Source organism: Tachysurus fulvidraco, chromosome 17 (assembly GCF_022655615.1).
Source record: "Tachysurus fulvidraco isolate hzauxx_2018 chromosome 17, HZAU_PFXX_2.0, whole genome shotgun sequence".
NCBI lineage: Eukaryota > Metazoa > Chordata > Actinopteri > Siluriformes > Bagridae > Tachysurus > Tachysurus fulvidraco.
Genome location: NC_062534.1, coordinates 17,647,085 through 17,666,878, shown reverse-complemented (window position 1 = coordinate 17,666,878; position 19,794 = coordinate 17,647,085). Strand labels below are relative to the sequence as shown.

At 36.9% G+C, this 19,794-nt stretch overlaps 2 protein-coding genes across 7 annotated transcripts; both read left to right on the top strand.

The window, feature by feature from the left end:
* The first annotated feature begins 191 nt into the window (after positions 1 to 191).
* tmem216 (transmembrane protein 216) lies at positions 192 to 2,638 on the top strand. Of its 4 annotated transcripts, XM_047802319.1 has the most exons (7): positions 194 to 334; positions 750 to 763; positions 891 to 984; positions 1,090 to 1,202; positions 1,599 to 1,691; positions 1,793 to 1,994; positions 2,247 to 2,638. In XM_047802319.1, exons 4-7 carry the CDS (start codon positions 1,175 to 1,177, stop codon positions 2,260 to 2,262), a joined length of 339 nt encoding a protein of 112 aa, XP_047658275.1. In that variant the 5' UTR covers positions 194 to 334; positions 750 to 763; positions 891 to 984; positions 1,090 to 1,174; the 3' UTR covers positions 2,263 to 2,638. The 4 variants fall into 4 exon arrangements, with proteins under 4 accessions (XP_047658273.1, XP_047658275.1, XP_047658272.1 ...); XM_047802316.1 differs by lacking the exon at positions 1,090 to 1,202 and having other exon boundaries at positions 195 to 334; XM_047802318.1 differs by lacking the exons at positions 194 to 334; positions 1,090 to 1,202 and adding an exon at positions 339 to 451.
* Positions 2,639 to 2,968: 330 nt separating this feature from the next.
* Positions 2,969 to 19,197, top strand: shtn3 (shootin 3). 3 transcript variants are annotated; one of them, XM_047802315.1, is made up of 19 exons: positions 2,970 to 3,175; positions 3,320 to 3,491; positions 3,631 to 3,689; positions 4,657 to 4,717; positions 9,666 to 9,760; positions 9,875 to 10,037; positions 10,117 to 10,214; positions 10,502 to 10,583; positions 10,978 to 11,072; positions 11,333 to 11,479; positions 13,443 to 13,596; positions 14,310 to 14,478; positions 14,966 to 15,036; positions 15,144 to 15,247; positions 15,377 to 15,391; positions 15,842 to 15,904; positions 15,991 to 16,111; positions 16,223 to 16,466; positions 17,364 to 19,196. In XM_047802315.1, the coding sequence occupies exons 2-19, from the start codon at positions 3,464 to 3,466 to the stop codon at positions 17,506 to 17,508; spliced, it is 1,914 nt and encodes a 637-aa protein (XP_047658271.1). In that variant the 5' UTR covers positions 2,970 to 3,175; positions 3,320 to 3,463; the 3' UTR covers positions 17,509 to 19,196. The 3 variants fall into 3 exon arrangements, with proteins under 3 accessions (XP_026991406.2, XP_047658271.1, XP_047658270.1); XM_027135605.2 differs by having other exon boundaries at positions 2,969 to 3,485; positions 17,364 to 19,197; XM_047802314.1 differs by having other exon boundaries at positions 2,970 to 3,491.
* The last annotated feature ends 597 nt before the right edge of the window (positions 19,198 to 19,794 follow it).

Below are 19,794 nucleotides of genomic sequence, written 5' to 3'. Positions count from 1 at the left end.
TGTATAATTATGAATAAGTTAATAATGATAAGTTCACTGATTCATTCATTAGTGCACAAAATTTATGTTAAAATGTAATAAATGTGTCGATTGCTTCACGTGAAAGTTTAAGTAATGATACAAGGTGTACGAAAGGTCATGAACTAATGAGAGAAGCCCTATCTATACTCCTTTAACCAGGTTTATGTAAACATTTTAATGCGCATGCCCATCACCTGACGTATGATTCGGCTGCTGTCACGTTTATATCTGGCGAATTCTTATTGGAGGAGAAGCAACTGTTGCCCTCGCAATACGACGCCGTCGCCATGGCGTTCCAATATGGCGGCCCACGGTAAGACGCTTGCAAAGAATTGCATTTTTAAATTACTTGGTGTAATGTTTGGCTAACAAAATTAAACAAAGGCTGTCGTCTGCACATACGTTTATAATGGATACCTATGAAGCATAGGTTTAGTATTTTATTTTTTTAAAGAAATGAGCATAGACTCTGTTATTATTTTACTTACTTTTGCTAATGTAATTATAATTTGTTTTTTCCTTCTGTTTATGAAGGGAAATACTTAAAACAAGCAAAACAAGCAGTTCATTTATGTGGGGATTATGAAACTATTCTGTTTTAAAATTGTTCCAACTAACGATTAGTGTAACCGCTGTAGTTTATTAATTATTTCAGTATATAAACCACCAGTTAATGTGACAGATAATATGAGTTATAACCATTTCTTTCTTTCTTTTTCTTTTTCTAGGACGGCACTCCATTGTATCCTCTCAATATTATATTATCTCCTGTTTCTCTTTCTGTATTCTTTTGTTGTTTTGTTAAATCAACGTCTAGATTGTTTCAAATGAACACTAGTTTGATATTAGCCTTCTTAACAATATATCAGTTGTCCTCCATGCCCCTGCAGGTCCTGTTTTATTTGAACAGCTGGTATTTTTCTGCCTTCTTTATAGCTGAAATTCTGATGTTTATCTATAAAGGTAAATGGTCAAGATTTCTTATTTCTCAAGTTAAAAGTGAAGTTAGCAAGACACTTGGTTTGGCAGTTTTTTAGGTATACTTACTTTGTGTGTTTTATTCATTAGCCTTTACCCCATCCAGGGGTATGAACATAAGGCTACTGCTGCCCTTTTTAGGATAATTCTCAGCGGTGAGCATGACACGGTAGTGATGTGGAATGAGTTCATAAGAAGCAACAGTAAGGGACACTAGAGGACACAACCCAAATTTACATGGAAAAAAGGCTACAGTTTTGAACTGTACATTTACATGGTTGATCTGTATAACAAAGTAGGACATGAGAGTACACAGTGTTTAGAAACCCCTGCAACACTTCTGTGTTTAGTACATCAAACACTACAATGCCACTCACTACAAATTGTGCAGGGTGACAGATGGACTACTGTTATACTGTAAGATATAAATTTCATAGATGTAACAGATAAAATGGCCAGTGGGCATATCTACAAGATAGGAATTTTTAGTAAATTGGAAATTTTATTGCATGCATATAATCAGTTTTCTGTTGATTTGAGCAATTAAAATGTAAAAAATTATTAATATTCATTATATTTATGATTAATCACCTCTTCAGGAATATTGCTGCCATACCCTCAGGCTAATCTTATCCTGGATATTGTTCTGTTGCTTCTATACCTTGGTTTGGAAGCTTTGCGACTATTTTATGGTCCGTGTATATCATTTTACATTTTAGCATTTTACGTTTTGTAGTGAGTCTGAATGTAGTTGATAACATTGTGACTGAAATCCTTTTTTTTTCTTTCTCAGGCTCGAAGGGAAACCTGTGTGAGCGCTCCCTAATGCTCATTGTTAGTGTCGGTGTCTTGGTGCCCTGCACAGTACTAAGTGTCTACTATCTTCTACTGCAAACATTTATACTGCGTCTTGAATTTATCCTTAATGCAATCTTACTCTGCTTCTATGCTCTGGAGCTAGTTCTGGCTCTAATAACCATTGCAGTTTTTTCCAGGTACATTTTATAATGTTTGTGTATTTGGCATCTATTATATTTGACAGACAAAAGCATGTTTGCACAATATTTAACCTTGACTAGCTAGATTACTATGTAATTAAAAAAATTCATTCATTTGGAGGAGTGTTAGGTTAGTATTTATGCAATATCTGGTTAGTATGAATGCAACGACGTTTATGTTTATATTGGTTTTACATTTTAATCTTTGTTGTTTGAAAGTCTGATTCTCGTCCTTTTTCATTCTTTCAGGGCCAGTGTTTATTAAGGATGTTTATGAAGACTAATTTATAAAGAATATTTGTTAGAATGAAAACATCCTGTATTCTTTTATGGTATCCAGTTTTCAACAAATATTTTATCAATATGTGGATCTACTACATTTTCATTCTCTTTTAACAACTGAGATTACTATCAGACGTGTTCATGTTCATGTTCACTCTAAAATGCAAGTGGAAGAAGTACTTTAATATTGCATCACTTTCATTATTGCCACAAACCCTTTTTTATTGCTATTGTTTCCTGCATTGTCTTTGTTTACTGTTTTGTATTTGATTAGAGTTATTTTTTTATTTTTATTTTTTGTATTTTGATAGTACCACATGCATTTTTAAATAAATGGAAGATATTTTAACTAAACATAATTTCCTTCTACATTGCTTATATTCTGTCAGGTTTTTTTTTTTGTAGTTCAAGTTCATTTCTTTAGTCAAAAATCTCTTAGCGTCCCACAAATTGGTAAGTATGCCAAGTATTTTTGGTAACAGAAAATTTTACACACCAGAATTTTTTCTATAATTGACTGTTTGGAAAGAGAGTTAGCATGTCATGTTATCAAGTTATTTAAGCTTTTTATAAGCCACATTTGATGTACTAAATCTTAGATTTCATATTTTTATGCAATTACTAATTTCTGATTATGAAGCAAATAAACACATTTTTACAGGATTAAACAAAACAAATAAACAAAAAAAATATATATATATTTTTAAACAATACAAATCACTATTAATATTTTTTGTCATTATGTCGGAACTTCTAAATTTTACATTTATGGCTCGTTTTAGGTTGTTTTAATATCCCTTAAACAAAGTAAAGTCTAATTCTGTGGTTTGTATTGATAACAAAAAGCTGCCTATGATGGAAAATGCATTCTGTGGGCGGAGCTTCGTCTGGCTCAGGTCGGTCACGTGCTCGTCTAACTTTAGGAGATTAAATTCACTAAATTTTACCACGATAACGGTAAATTCTGATTTATTTTTATTCCGTACACGTAATTGGTCAGGCGGTGTTGAATACATTATCCTGTAATTTGCATATTTAAGGGGCGGAGCGATCTATAAGCGTTATGTGTGAACTGGCATCATTGCGCGGCGCGCGTGCTCTGGTCTCGGTGCTGGCTGCGCGCGCACGCACCGGAGAGTCTCTCATCCTGCCGGGTGGAACCGCAGACCGTCTGCTGAAGGGTTATGGATGCGAGGCGGTTGTCTGGTAATGGTAATATCACGCTTCATATCTTTTCATTGAACAGTTTTTAATCGGGTACCGAGTTTTTAAATAATGTTGAACGGACCCAGTGTCCGTTTGTAACGGGTTATTGTGCGCGCGCGCCTTGTTACCTTGTGCATCATTTCAGAAACGATGGAGGCCGGTGGAGGAGACGAGCAGGGAGAGGCTCACAGAGCCAAGACCGAGGTAAATGATGCTCTGGTTCTAAAACTAAATAAAGTGCATTAGGAATAGGGTGTGATTATAAGACGTGCATGGAGCGTAATATGGAGTTTCTTTGGGTTAAGACACATACACGGCATTGTGATTTATTCAGGCCACAGTGGCACACACCCAGTTGCAGCTGAATTGTTTGTGCATCATTTAATTTCATGCACAGATGGTTACATTTCACTGAACACAATAGTACGGTGATATATATATATATATATATATATATATATATATATATATATATATATATATATATATATATATATATATATATAAAACCTCAAAAATTTTAAGGTGCATAATTGGACCTTAAGGACCAAAAGGTACTCGAGAAGCTAAAACCATGTGCACTTTGCCAGGTAAAATATACAAATATAAAATAAATCGCACACATGACTCACTCGTTCTTTAGTGAATGATCTCACCTGGATACAGTAGACTTACCTAAGTATATAAGAAGCGATGCTATATATATATATATATATTCATCAACATACAAACATAATTACTTAATACATACTGGGAAAATTAGCTAAAGAATTTCTGGTGCATTGCCTCTTTAGCAGATCATGCAAATTAATATTTGTATAGAAAGACATCTTATATTATATTATATTATATTATATTATATTATATTATATTATATTATATTATATTATATATGGGCATGTGGTAGCCTAATGGTGTTGGGCTATGGATCGGAAGGCTATATGTTTGAATCCCAGGTCCACCAAGCTGCCACTGTTGGGCCCCAGAGCAAGGCCCTTAACCCTCAAATTTATAGTCGTATAATTTGATATAAAAATGTAAGTCACTCTGGATAAGTGTGTCTGCTAAATGCTGGAAATGTAAATATTAAATATAGAAATAAAACACATCTTACACAAAGTAATAGAGTGTCACAGTAAGTGATTGTCATCCCCTTTTATAAATTCTTCAGTGCCTGAGACTGACTGAAGAGAGAGATGCAGCCGAAAGACAGCTTAAGCACATAAAGAGAGGTAAGTTCACCTGAAAGCTGTTTGAGGTGAGCAAGTGCTATAATGCTAGTAGTCTTTTAATAACTGGATTATTTTGATTGTTTAAATCAGCTGTAAAAATGCTCGGTGATATGATAAATAAAGGAGAAGTACTTTATAGGAAAAGTACAGAAATATATTTATTTGGCTGACACCAATACAGGCGTAGAGTTGAGTAATTAGGGGTTAAAGGCTTTTCTCAAGAATGAATAGTAACTCCTGAAGTGTGAACAACTTGAATAAACATCTTGAAAAAATACCTTCAAAAGACAAGTGTTTAATAATCTGATATACTTATATAGAAAAATGTGAAGGATTCAGGTTTATATTTTATATGAAGAACACCAGAACAGATGGAACCTATGAGGAACCCTATTTTTTCTAGCATATTCTTTACCTTCCTAATTTCTTGGGTTTTTCAGGCCGTGTGTTTTTCTTAAATGGGTCAGGGAAACTGTAGATTTTATTCATCATCAGCATCCAGGCTTAGCCAGCTTCATTTGAAGGATGCTGAGTGAGACTTGTATTGTGCAGAGTCAGCATCCTCCACTTGCTCTCGTTTACATTTACACAGTATATGTGTCCTGGGATGGGAAAATCCTTCATATGGTGAAATTTTGACATTACTGTTGATTTGTTATCATTTACCAAAGCAGTTGCATCCAGAAGTGAAACAGAAGCAAACTGTATTTTAAGATTTCATTATATTGGCAGAGTAGGTGGACATTTTGACAGCTGGTGTCTAATTACAATCTGAAGCCTAATTAGGCTTATGTCGTTTTCACCCCTGCTATGCAACAACTTGAACAAACAGTGGTATTCACTCACTGTGTGTGATAATAACACTCATTAGGTTTTAGGCATCATTAGGTAGACTGCCTTATTTTACCTTCATGTAGTTCTGGGTGATATGGATCATTTCATATGGATAATTTTATATCTCAAAAAAGATCTTGCAACATCTGGTGTGTTCTCTCAGGCCACTGCATGTATTTAGATGCTGTAGGTCACGTATTAAACTACACGATACTCCATCAGCATCCGCTTTCCCATGAGGGTTCTGTAGGAGTCACTCACTTCATTATTCCCTTAATCTGACACCTGGTGTATTGGCTGTATGTTTGATGTCACCTTCCCTCTAACCCATCTCATTATCACACTGCCTCCAAGCTGTCTTCTGAATGAGCCACCGTAAAGTGCATCTTAGTTGCAATTAATGCCACGTAAGGATACATAGTCACCTTTAGGTTTTGTTGCTTGTAAACCATCTTTTGGATCATAGAGTCAGGTGAGCAGGTTGCTATATTTCTCTTCCTAACGTTTTATGTGTTCCATGTGGTTACTTCTGCTTTTTTCTAGGGTTATATTAATTTCTAGGGTTTCTATTAATGCAGTTTATGAGCTACCATCAGTTATGATGGTACATGTGTTTGTAGCTATCCTTTTACAATAATTATTATTTGATTATTATAATGTGATATTTAGCATGTTCTCTATAAGTATTGAGTTATATGTGCATGTGTGTTTCATTTTTAAAAAAGGCATTAATTAACAGCCTTTTTGAGTTTCTAGATGTAGTGATAGTACATTAGACGTATAGATGTCTTAGTTTTATCATGCACAGTGAGCTGCGGAAGTTGGCATGACTTATTTTACTGCTTGAGGTGATACAGCAATCCGACATTGTTTGTGTTGGATTGTATTGGACATATTTTCCAGTTCCATCTTTTTTATGCCATAAATGCATGTCATCTTGTCTGGTCATTTTAACTAAAAATATTTTATATTGTTTTTATATTAAAAAGGAAAAATGGGAATGGCAAGTTCATGCATTACCCTGCTTTTAAGTTTAATAGAAACTCTTATTTGTTTTTTTCTAACATGTATATAGTACATGGTTCATCAAGACATGCTGTATGGATCAATAGAGCTCAGTCAGATGAAGCTCCAGACTCTAAAACAATCAAAGCTTTCTCCTGGAGCTACCACCATTCCCAGTGGAGGGTTAAATAGACTCTGACAATTACTGTACTCATCCTTTGAATCATTTAAAACTACAACTATGAATTATTGAATAATTGAAAGTGCCTCTGTTGTCACAAGATTTTTTCTGATTGGACTTTCTTGCAGCTTATGTTGAAAATAAATTTGACATGTTTTTCATGTACAAATGTACAAAATTGTTTATGTATATGACATAGCATCTTGAAGCCAGTGCACAGTATACACTGACACTAACATTAGCATAGTTTTCTGCAGTACCTAACATGAATGTCAGTATAATTTGGCCTAGTTTCTGACATGCAGTGGGTTTGTGCTGACTGCTTGTGATTGGTTCAAATGCTATATTAACATTGGCTGTGCTTGAGAAACCACTGAAGTATATAAAAGGCAGAATATGGCAAAATAACTGCTTCCAATCTCTATTTTAAAGATGCTTCAGCGAGTATTAGTTAATGTTCCCTCACCATCTACCGAGTAAAACGGAGTCACTATATACATTATTGTTTTTTGATTAAGTCACTGATTGTACACCTTGACTGCATTTAATATGACAATTGTTCCAGATGAATAAAAATCATTTCTAATAGGATGTTCCTGGGCAGCTGTTAGCTGCTTTTAATTTTTTTTTAAATAATAAATTCAGTTAGCATTTTATTAGGGGTGTCGGCTCAGGATCTTTTATTTATTTATTTTATTTTATTTTTTTTAAAATACACACGTACAACAAACAGAAGTATGTCTTCAGTAAGTCTGCAACCATGCAATTAGGTCTTCAACCGAAGTTCTTCAACCATTTGCACACTTATTAACAAGTGACTGTTCAGATTTATCAGTAGAGCTTAATCACTGTAATCTAAAGGGGTGCTCAGTGTTCATTCTGACTAATATTAGCTTAACACCAGCAGACTGTGTTAGTACATGAATCATGAGCCATATTGTTCTCACACAGCACAACACAGTCACTGACCTAGAATCTGAATGGCCAAGCTCAGTTAGTCATTAGGAAGCTAAAAGAGTAGAGCTAATGTCCAGAGGGCTTTGTAGGACAGAGAGCCTTGACCTTTTTAGAGAGTGAAACCACAGGCCAGCTGAATGTTCATTACCACCAGCCTGTACATCCTATCTCACTCTGATGAATAAATTAGAAGGTATGAATGAACTGTGCTCAGGGCAAACTTTGTGCACAATATTGAATCACATTGCATCATATTACAACAGAGCATTTTGCACTAAAACTGCTCTAAATCATACAATATTAAATTAGTTACTGCATTATATGTTACTTTTGATAAAACTGATTGTTGGTAGCATATTGAGACGAGTCTTTATTCATGAAAAGATATAAACAGATTTAGTAATGGGTTTCTGGAAGGTTCTGCTTATATGCCAAGCACAATTTATCATAGAAGTTTTGCAGAGGTGATATCCAAACAGAAAAAAGTGCAAAATATCAAACGCCGCCAAGATGAGCTTGAGGCGATGTGTCTTTCCCAGACAAAACGTCCTTAGTGAAATCTGCAATACAGTTCTGCAATAATATTTTGCACAATTGCATCTAGCTGCTTAATACCTGCATCAGCATCTTTTAATTATTTATATCACTCTCCACCTTACATGTAAACTCACCATCAACTTTAATATGAACACTTGTGCTCTTGCTTATTTGCATAAAATCGTGCAGCTTCAGGTCAAGAGTTTCAGTTAATGTTCATATCAGGATAGGGGGAAAGGTGTGATCTCTGTGTCTTGGTTGTTAGTGCCAGATTGGATGGACTGAGTGTTTCAGAAACTGCTGATCTTTTGAGATTTTCACACAAATAACAAACCAAAAACATCGTGTGAGTGAAGGGTCTGCAGGACAAAACAGCTAGTTTTTGGGGCAGATCAGAGAAACATGACAAGACTAGTCTGAGCTGAATGGCACTTGAAATATAAAAAAAAAAGGACTGGTGGTATTATTGCTCTGTGACCTAGTTAACCAGTAACATATTTATCTATAGAGACTACAAAACACTTTTGCAAGTCCTTTGCCAAATACCATAAATATGAATGACTAAATATAGGAAATCTATTCACTCTTTACAACTGTGGTGAACAAAAAAGCATTTTAGAATGCACAATACATCAAACCTTGTGGTTGATGAGCTACAATAGTAGAAGACCACATCACATCAGGTTCCACTTCTGTTATCCAAGAGCAAGTATCTGAGGATCAAATGGAAACACAATGCATCACAATCTCATGGTGTGCTCAGTTGACTTCAGTGTGAAAAATGTTTGCTGAAAGATAAAGGTATTCAGCAGCCATTATGCAGGCTGATGATATATTCTACTCTGACTGCATGCATTATTCACTTGCTGCTTTCTAAAAGAATTGATTCTTCATTCGGCCGCATAAAACCCCAGGTGAATCATACAGTATGTAGAATTTGGTTGATTGATTTCCATGTTTTGTTGGTTTTTTTTTGTTGTTGTTTTTTTTTTTTTGTTTTTTTGCAAAATAATGCCCATGCATTGCTACATTTTCTTCTTTTTCTAATGCACAGTGATGAAGAAGAAGAAACAATCAAATTCCTTGCACAAACAGTGGTACCCTACTGAGCAAGCATTTAGATGTGAACTTGCTTGACTTTGCTATAATGCTATGACACCTGATCTGCCATTGTAAGGCTTCCACATGGTGTATTGTTACTCTAGTAAGATTCTGTGTCAGGGTATTTGTGTTGTCAAAACTGTTGAGAGGCTCTTCATTGTGAACATGTAACAGATAAGCATTTAGGTGGTTCCTCTTACATGCTAGAAAAAATATAGGCATGTTTCTGGTTGTTATTTTACTTACAATCTAATGTTAAATAATGTCTGTTTAATTCTGAAAGTGTAAGATTAGCAATTTATGCTGTTTTAAAATTGTTGTTTTTTTGTTTAGTTTCCCAAATGGTAATTGAGGAGGTGAATGTGCTGCAGACTCAGCTTGAGATTGAGAAGTCCTGTCGGGAAAATGCTGAAGCACTGGCCACCAAGGTAAGCATCCTTTACATACTTTACATACGATTATTCTGCTTAGGTTGTGCCACTAAGCTGAATTTCCATGTGATGTGCAATTGTGGTTTATCTGGAATAATAATACTTTGACAGCTGAACTGTGAGAACAAGAAGCTTAAGTATTTAAGCCTGTCATCTCGACCGTGTCTGGATGAGCTCCTGCCCAGCATATCAGACTGCATCTCTCTAGAGGAGGAAAGCGATCCCCAGGAGCACAGCCCGGACCCCTACACCCAGTACCAGCAGCAGGTCAAAGGTACACAGTAAGAAAAAACTCTTAAATTAGGATATATAAAGAGAACCACTTTATTTTCAAGCACTACTTGTTTCTGTAGATCTTCAGGAAACAGTCAGCACTTTACTTGTGGAAAAAAAGCAGTTAGCCTGTCAGTTACAGGAGCAGCAAAGACAAATCGAGGAGCTGACAGTGCTTGTAAGTACCTACTGGTTTTGTCATAAGAGAGCGAGTTAACTCGTGCTTAACAGAGCTGTGTGGGGGACTTGGGGATCCTGACATACCTGAACCTATTGAATAATAAATTAATTAGTAACGAAGCCTCATAGTATCCTTCAGAATCTGTCAACAAGTGATATGGGAGACATAAATACTATTTCAATGAATTTTGTTACTTAATATTTTCAGAATATATTTTTTAATTTTAATATTGTTTTATGTGACCTGTATGGTATGTGTTTTAAACACTTTTTATCATTTACTAGACTGAAAAAGAGCAAGCAGAGATGAAGGAGCTTTATAAGACCACTGAACAGCAAAGCAAGACCATCAAGAGATTCAACAGAGGTGAGCTGTACTCTTGTACCCACAGTTTTTTATTATTATGAGATAACTAATGCTGTTCTATTTAAATATGATGAGGTACTGTCAGTTATGTGGCCTTTTCTTTCATACTGTGGAGCCACGCATTCAATTTTCTATGCATGACATCACCATGCGCGAGTTGTTTTGCTTCCTGTTTTTCCCCATTAAACAGCATGATTTAATTAAATAGGATGAGGTCCAGCACTGGAAATCCCTTTGGCTTTGACTAGGGAAATGTAATTGAATCAAATATCTTCTGAACTCCCTCCCTCTGTGTTTGTATTCACTTTGATTATAAAAACCATTAGCTACAGTAAAGCAGTACAGCACTTAAAACAAAACTGTGTTACCATTCACATAATGTTTCTCTTCTCAGTGTCCATGATGGCTGCTAACGAATATGAAGGACTGAAGGAACAGTTGGATCTGGAACAGAGCCTGAGGCAGAAGGCAGAGACCTATGCACATGAAGTATGCTAAAAGATGTCATATTCCGACATCTAGTACATTCAGCTCTAGTATTACTGTGTATTTATTAGGATTTATTATTTACTATTATAGAACAAATTCTCTAAATAAGACATAAGACACGTCATAAGTTCTGTCACCATGGATTTTGTCATTATTTGTTGTAACTGATCCGATGTTTTAAGGACAGATGTCTCTATATAAACGCAATTGTTTTTTTGGATTTCGGTTTAAGCTCAAATGGTCTTGTTTTTCTCCTTTAGATGTTGGTGAAGCAAAAAGAAGCTAACAGGCAGAGTATGATTCTACTGGAGCAGGCAGACCCCAGTGTTCAGCTGCTCAAAGCACTAGAGGATGTAGCAAATATAACCAAAACCCTGGAGCAGGAACGACTGCAACACCAAGAAAAGGTAGACCATTATTACTATGGTAGACCATTATTATTATGGGTTTTCTGCCTGTGCTTTTCAGCATTCAATCTTTTGACCAACAACAACAACAACAACAAAAAACTTTCAAATTTCACACATGCACACAGGCTCAGCAGGACACAGTTGGGAGAATTTGTGTGTCAGTGCAAAACCAGCTTTCTCTACTTGGCATGTACTGTAGTGTCTTACTGCAAGACACAGCGTATAAATAGAGCATGGTGTATGCTCATTCATGAAATTGCCTACTCCTTCTCCCAGACTGCCCTCTATTCACAAGTGGCACTAGACCATGCCTCCACTCCCACAATGATATGTATTTTTAATATATAGGGTTAGCAAATATCAGAGTCTCATTTAAAATGCTCCCTGTTATCTAAAAAAGTATACTACTTAAAGTAAAAGGAAAGACTGTGCAACTGAAACAAAAATGGAAACAGTTATTTAAGTTTTATTTAGTTACTCACTACATACAGTAACATGGCAACAGAGATGGTCAGTGTTGCAAAAGTACTGATGATGATACCTACAGTTCGTTCAAGAAGCACACTGTGATGTCATATCTTGTGATTGTAATATTATATTGCCATGTTGACAAGTGCAACCATGAGTGAATCTTAAATAAGGGGTACATATATAAACTTTATCATTTCCATGTGCTATCGTACGGTAAATTAGAAGAGTAAAAAGCTACAGTTTAACAAAGGACTGAAAAAAATTAATTAAGAGACAGTGTCCCAGATGCAGGGGCACGGTGGCTTAGTGGTTAGCACGTTTGCCTCATACCTCCAGGGTTGTGGGGTTTGATTCGCCGCCTCCGCCTTGTGTGTGTGGAGTTTGCATGTTCTCCCCGTGCCTCGGGGGTTTCCTCCGGGTACTCTGGTTTCTTCCCCCGGTCCAAAGACATGCATGGTAGGTTGATTGGCATCTCTGGAAAATTGTCCGTAGTGTGTGAGTGAATGAGAGTGTGTGTGTGCCCTGCGATGGGTTGGCACTTCGTCTAGGGTGTATCCTGCCTTGATGCCCAAAGACACCTGAGATAGGCACAGGCTTCCTGTGACCCGAGAAGTTTGGATAAGCAGTCGAAAATAAATGAATGAATGAATTAATGTCCCAGATGCGCACTAAGCCTTCTAGACCTGGTTTGAGAGTATTTTGCTTCAGAAAAACCTCAGTCGCATTGTGTTTGCAGGGTCAGCAGATTGATCATGTCCTTGAGGTGCAATAACAAATACTGTAAGTGGATGCAAGGTAGAGGCTTGACTTCCCTTCACATCTGCACTGCATTAAATACAGCTCCAGCAGATCAGAGGTGATGTCCAGCATCCCTCCAGTAATATACAGAAAAGCATACAGAAAGTGCTGAAATCCACTGGCAATGACACAGATGCAGCTCATAACCTGCTCACATGTTTAAAGCGTTGTAGGCCAGGTGACATGCATTGATGAGAAAAAATTAATTTGCTGAACCCAATTTAATGATGGACTGCAGCATTGCTGACAGAACTGCGGTTACAAGCAGACAGGTGCAGGATGAAGTACAGCTTGTGGGACATCAATAAATCCGCAGCAGCCCAGGGCTTGCATGCAAATTTTGGGCAAGGTTAAATCAATATTCTGCAATAATGACAGCACCTACAATGTTAAACCACAGAACTGCGGTTTTGAAAAAGGTTAAGCTTTGAAGAGGGTGTTATCTAAATAATTCATTGAGAATTTGCTGTATAGTAAATGTACACTTAACAAAGTGTTTTGTTGTTGGTTTGATTTGTTCACTATAAGTTACTTTACTGTATAATCTGATTCTGAATGTGCTGATGGATTGTTGTTAGTTACTGTACATCTTCCAAAGGTTGACATGTCGGAGCTGGAATACTGTAATCTTTGATTCCCAGCAAAATGTCTTTGTAGCTCCTACATGTTACATTCTCATCTTTCTATGTAGGTGAAGGCTTTGGAGGTTGAACTGGACGAGAGTGCCTTGCGAAAGCAGCTAGAAGAGCTGCAGAAGCAGCTAGAGTTACTGGATGAGGAGAAAAAGGACACAGAAGAACGTCTCCAGCAGGAGGTGAAAAAGTGTGCTGACTTGGAGAGAAGAGGTAAGTTTCAAGTTTCAATTGGCCCTCCATCATCAGGCCTGGTTGATGGTTAGATTACAACATTTATATCTATAGAACATAGCCGCCTCTTCATCAGAGACATGCTAGAGATAACTGAAGAGACCAGGCTTACTAGCTCGAGGTTGTTTATGAAGATGAGATAAAAATCGGTAAATGTTGTTTTGCTGCCATATAACATATAACTATTGTCAATTTTAGTGAATTTACTTTATTCTTGACTCATGTAGGTTGCATTTCTGTAGCCAGAGTTTTTATCCAGAAGTGGAAATAAGTATAGACTGATTATAGGCACTAGTATTTTAAGATTGCACAGTGACATATGACAGACAGGAGGATCTTTGGTTGGATCTGGGATGATATAATTTTACACACAACATTCTCGGTTTTTATATACAGCTGTTGCTCCAGGTATGAGTAGTATTTTCTAAAATTAAGATTAGTTCAATAGATTACAGACAGGGAAAATAAGTGCTAGTTTACGTGTTTCAGGATGAGGCAGGTCTTCACTCGTCGTTTCAAGATAGTAACTCGGTTGTTCAGACACTTAGGGGAGGTTCGTTCCATCACTTCGGTGCCAGAACAGAACAGAGTCTTGATGTATACCTACCAGAGAAGCATGAACCATTATTTTTAACACTGTCCAAATGTGTTCGGAAAAAGCTGCTGCAGTAACGCCTTTCTGTTTTCCGCAGTGAAAGAGCTGCAGGAGTCTCAGAGGAAAACTGAATCAGCTCCAGCTCCATCTCCTGGGACTGCACCTCCCCCTGCTCCTCCTCCTCAGCCCCCTCCACCTCCCCCTCCTCCTCCTCCTCCTCCTCCTCCTCCTCCTCCACCACCTCCCTCCCGCTGCAACCCCCTCAGGTAATGTTTCGGCTGGGCCATACAAAGACTGTAGTCTTCATCGCTGTTAGTCCACAAACATGCTTAAATTACACTATTCTCAACATCCACGTTATTAGGAACAGCCATTGTCCATTTGTATATTCATGCAGTTATCATATTAGCCAATCATGTGTCAGCAGCTTAGTGCATAAGGTCAAGCAAGAGCTTTGTGTAATGTTTCAGAACAAACATTAGAATGAAGAAAAAAAATCAATTTGATCATGGCATTGTTATTGATAGTAGATTTAGAAATGGATGATCTGGTAATTTAACACACATCTCTAGAGTTACTATATTTCTGTATAAAATATCCAAAAACCAAAGACATGGATAATGGCATAAATGAGCAGGTGTACTTATAAAGTGGATGGTGAGTGGTTATTCATTTCTATTCTGTCAGTGTTAGTAATAAACATACATTTCAGTGGTGGTTTGATGACACAAATCTAAACTCCTTGCTTTACAGCTCCCTCATTGCAATCATGAGGAAATCGTCCAAGTCTGGAAAAGGCTCTCCAAAATTAGAGCAGGCTCCAGGTGACTTTATGTTTGACTCCAGCAGTCCAAAGAGCACAAGATTCTTTGTAGCCCTTACTTGTCTTGTTCTGACTTGACCTGACAAATACTCTCTTCTTTCTGTGCAGTGCCAGAAGCTGCAGATGATGTCAAAGTAAAGGCTGTGAATGAAATGATGGAACGGATCAAACATGGGGTGGTTCTTAGACCTGTTAAAGGACAGGATACAAAGGTGATGCTTGGTATTAGTTATGTGGATTGTTGTTCAATGCTTTGTTTGTGACTGTATGTTCTGATCCATGATTCACAATCTTATATTTGTTCTGCATATGTCCTGCTGAATCGATTGGCACATCTGCAGAGATTTGTTGCAAAGGTAAGTGGTAAGACTGATGAATGAAGCTCATATAAAAAAACGAGTATCTGATTATGCTCCCAGAGGAATAATCAATTGCGCTTATGTTGTGGGTGGACATCTCGTATGGAGAGAGTAAACTGACTGTGTTTGCCATTGATTGACTAAGACTCCATGACAACACTCTTTCTCACTAAGGATTGTAGGTTGGACCCATGGTCAGTAGGTTGGACCCATGGTCTGGATTTTCATATATACAATATGTTCAGTGTTTTAAGTGCCAAAGACTTTGTGTTGTTCTTATATATCAGTAATTTATAAAATATAGAAAACTTCGTTAGGGAATATTTGTTGTTTTATAACCTAATAGTGATCTGTGCCACCAAATCATTGTATTGTATTGAATTGTATTGTATTGTATTGTATTCTAAAAAGTACTATACAGTACTCCATGTACTTTCTGTTTAACAGCCAAGCCCAGCTAGTGAAGAGAAACACCAGGAGAGTGCTATGGAGGAACTAAAAGGCATCCTGGTACTTTTCTCCCTATACTCTGTATGACTTTAATACAATTATGTATGACCATGGACATGCATGAAGGTTTTTGTTTGATTTCTCAGGATGCAGTAAAAAAGAGTCCAAGTCGTGGCTTCCAGGAAACATTACCTCTTAAGAAGGACAGTGAACTGGAAGTGATTCTCAGGAGGAGACGTAAACAGGCCTGTGAACCATCTTCATCTGGTTAGTCTGATGTTATTTTTTTTTCATTGCTCTTTGAACTCTTAAATGTGCTTCCTTTTATTATTTTTTATAAACCTTAAGCTGAATCGAACTTTTCTCATACCTTTACAGATGATGTGGAAGGTCAGATCAGCAAAGTGTCTTCGTTTGATAGTCTGAATGGCCGGCACAGTTCAGACTCAGGAAAAGACACAGACAGGCCAAGCAGCAGCTCTCTCTCAGGGAGTGATTCCAGCCCCAGGAGCAGTTCTGATTTGGGCACTGTACCAAATCTTAGCAAGCAAACTGCTGCTATTCGTACATCTCTCTCAGAGAATGAGCCCTCTGAACTGGTCATCAGTGGCTCTTCTGCACGGTAAAGTGACTTATTCTGTCATCGCTTCATTTAGAAAATTTAGCTTTAAGATGCTGTTTTTGTTTTCAGTAATTTGGAGGAAAATGGTGATATATTTACACACTCATACACACTATATAGCTGTATATGCCGTCATTATAGAAATTGCAGTACATAGAGTACTCTGTGCCACTTTTTAGAATACAATACAATGATTTGGTGGCACAGATCTCTTTTATCAAACAACAAATATCAACGATCAACATCTTCTGTATTTTGTAAGTGAAATAATGTCTCTTCACAGATAGAGGGCAGCAGGACAGAGCCATCTTAAGGATACTTAAGGATAGCCTTTAGTGCAGCACTTTGGTGCACCTTTGTAGAGGGTTGTGGTATGTCAGGAGTTCAGAGGTAGCTGTAAAAGGAAAATAAACTAATGAAAATGAAAAAGAATTAGAAAGCAATATGTAATGATAAAACAAAGTTACTAATGAAAAAGAAATGAGACAAAGTCATGACAGCAGAAAAAATGCGGGAACTAACAAATAAAAAGTATTTTTGAAAAATAAATGTGTCTAGTGATACTCAGCTGTGGCAGCCATTATTTTTTAACCATTTTTCCATTTTGGTGTTTTATATGTGCCCTATTCATAAATTTTGTCAACACCATTTTGGTGTCTTTCTTTTGTTTTTCCTGCCTCTTTGATGGTGGTGGAGCTCACACCTCTGAGTGCAGAGATTTCCAGTATGAGTCCTGGTTATGGGTTTAAGTGCACCAAACAAACCTAAAACCCTTTCCTAAACTGACATCTTACTTGTATATAAGCCCTGTGTGCCCAGTTATTAATAAGCAAGCAGGGGTTTCACTCTGCAGTTAGATCCACACTGAACCTTTCCATGGCCTTTCATGTGTTTCAGAGAGCTTAAGGATGAAGAGCAGGAGAAAAGTAAACAGCACAGTGGCCTTAGCCACCCAGCGCAGCATGAGGACCCACAGGTGACCATCAGCTCCTCGGCAGACAATAACGACGCAGCAAACAGCAGCATGGATGCTGAGTGTTAACAGCACTGAATGGCACTAGCAGGACATCTGCAACATTTGCACAGAATCTTGTTTTTTTGTTTTTTCCCAGTTTTTTTATTCCAAAGTCCAGATATGTTCTTTAGTTCTAGTTACTTTCTGTCCACTTATGGAATGCATCAATATTTACCCTTTTGTTAGAATTGCATTTTGAGACATAACCGGGAACAGGCTTATTTCCTGTTCTGATATTTTCATTTGATACAATTGTAATTATATTTGCAACCTAGGAACAGCCACAATGAGTACAATGAACAATTTCTTAAAAAAAAACAACATATGAAATGCATTCCTAAGCAATTTCATTTCATAGGGAACATTAATTCTCCTGAATCTACATCAGTAGAGTGTTTGGGGACATTTAAGCGATTTTATTATGAGTTATTATTTTTATTATTTTATTATGAGTTGAAATTGATCTTATTTTTGGTCATACAACAAAACTTCTTCTTTCCCCAAAACCAGTTTAATTAGTGCTGCACAATATAAAATAATCCGAAAATAATATTGTGATTTTGACTGTAATGATATTTGTCCTGATAAACACTACACACTGAAAAAAAAACACATAAAACCATCTGTGACCATAACTGGTTTCTCAGGCTTTCACAGGCTTTGTCATGAACAACAACAGTGCTATATTGGAAAAGTGAACAGGAAAGATCATTGATTACAATGCACTAAATTCTGAACCAGTCTGAGAACAATACTGCACATCAAGACACTTTTGTTTTCCTTTCTGAGGTTTTTTGGTTCACTCTGTGAACTACCCTCTTGAGATGCAAACATAAGCCATGTAAGAGCTCACTCTGATGTGGATAAGCATGAAGGAGAAAAGTGAAGGTCCGTTCACTCTACCTCCTATAGGACAAACTCACCTCCTAGCTATCTTTAATTGTACAGCTTCTCTACATCACAAAACGCAAACACCCTCAAGGACCGAAGTGGTTTCCTCTTATGTCTTCCACCTGTGCCATCCAACTTTTTGCACTGTAATGGACGTACTGTTAAAAGGGTACTGTATTTGAACAGTTATGCTTTAATACAGTTTAAAGGTAGAGCTAGGTGTGCTGAGGTTTGTAGCCTCCACAGACAATGCAGTAACATCTGCAAATTGTATTGGTGTGCACTGGACCTAATGCACCTTGAGTCACTTTTTTTCCATCAGAGGCACTGTGGTTTAGTCTGTGACCCATCCTCAAGATATTAATCCTTGAAAATTGTTACTGTATCATGTGTAAAATAAGTTGCCTGTTGGACTTTTGTCTTTGTTTCTACACCCTTTGAAAACTAACCCTAATATATATTGCAGAGTAAAACATTGCTCTCAAACCATTATAGGTTACATTCTTCTGGATAAATGAACTGACCTAGTAATTAGTCAGTACCTTTGGAATGTTTATTGGCCTTATTGTGAACACCATTTGTTCCTCTTCAGCCTTATTGGTTTAACTTTGTAGGATACAAGGAATTTAGATTATCTGACTGTTGTGATTATATAACGTGTGTGTGCGTGTGTGTATTTTTAAAACGAGTGCACCTTTTCATCTGAAACTATGTCATTCTGCACTGTAACATTTAAACAAGACTGAATAAAAATGAAGATACACTGAGAAGGCTTTTTTAATACAGTATGAAATGACTTGACTCAGATCATGATAAATGTGCCAGCACATTTTTTAAGTTAAAGAAATCAATAAAGCTTCATAAAATGATAATAGTTTGATATAGACCATTTGTGAATTGAAATGTTTCTATTCTAGCATTAAACCAGATTTGATGTGTATTAGAAAAAGTGACTACAGGCTTTTTCTGATTACAGGCTCTCCACCTATCAGTATACTTTTTCTGGAATGAGTCAAACTAAAAAGTTTATTCTAGCATGAACAGATCAAATATGAAAACTAAAACACTGCAAAGTGTTTAAAGCTGTGGTGTGTAGCTTGTAGTGGCTGTAGATTCACAGTAATGCAGGATGATGTTATGGTGTGTAGACAGTTGATTGCAGAAAGCAATAAATAGGCAAGTGCTTTGCCCAAAAATGGAATTATTTCTGTACAGTGGTGGCTCAAGTGGTTAAGACTCTGTGTTGTTGATCAGAGGATCAGTGTTCAAGCCCCAGCACTGCCAAGCTGCCACTTTGGGCCCTTGAGCAAGTCCCTTAACCCACTCTGACCCCAACCTCCTCATTTAGGATGTGTGAAGAAAAGAATTCCGCTGTAATGTATATGTGGCGATAATAAAGGCTTCTATGCAATTCTACATGCA

Bases quoted from the DNA above. Each gene is read 5' to 3' on its own strand.
- tmem216 (XM_047802316.1), top strand. From the start codon at position 223: ATGATTCGGCTGCTGTCACGTTTATATCTGGCGAATTCTTATTGGAGG. The intron at 985-1,598 runs GTAAATGGTCAA...TCACCTCTTCAG, and splicing joins TCTGATGTTTATCTATAAAG to GAATATTGCTGCCATACCCT. The intron at 1,692-1,792 runs GTCCGTGTATAT...TTTCTTTCTCAG, and splicing joins AGCTTTGCGACTATTTTATG to GCTCGAAGGGAAACCTGTGT.
- shtn3 (XM_047802315.1), top strand. From the start codon at position 3,464: ATGGATGCGAGGCGGTTGTCTGGTAATG. The intron at 4,718-9,665 runs GTAAGTTCACCT...TTTTTTGTTTAG, and splicing joins GCTTAAGCACATAAAGAGAG to TTTCCCAAATGGTAATTGAG. The intron at 13,597-14,309 runs GTAAGTTTCAAG...TGTTTTCCGCAG, and splicing joins TGCTGACTTGGAGAGAAGAG to TGAAAGAGCTGCAGGAGTCT.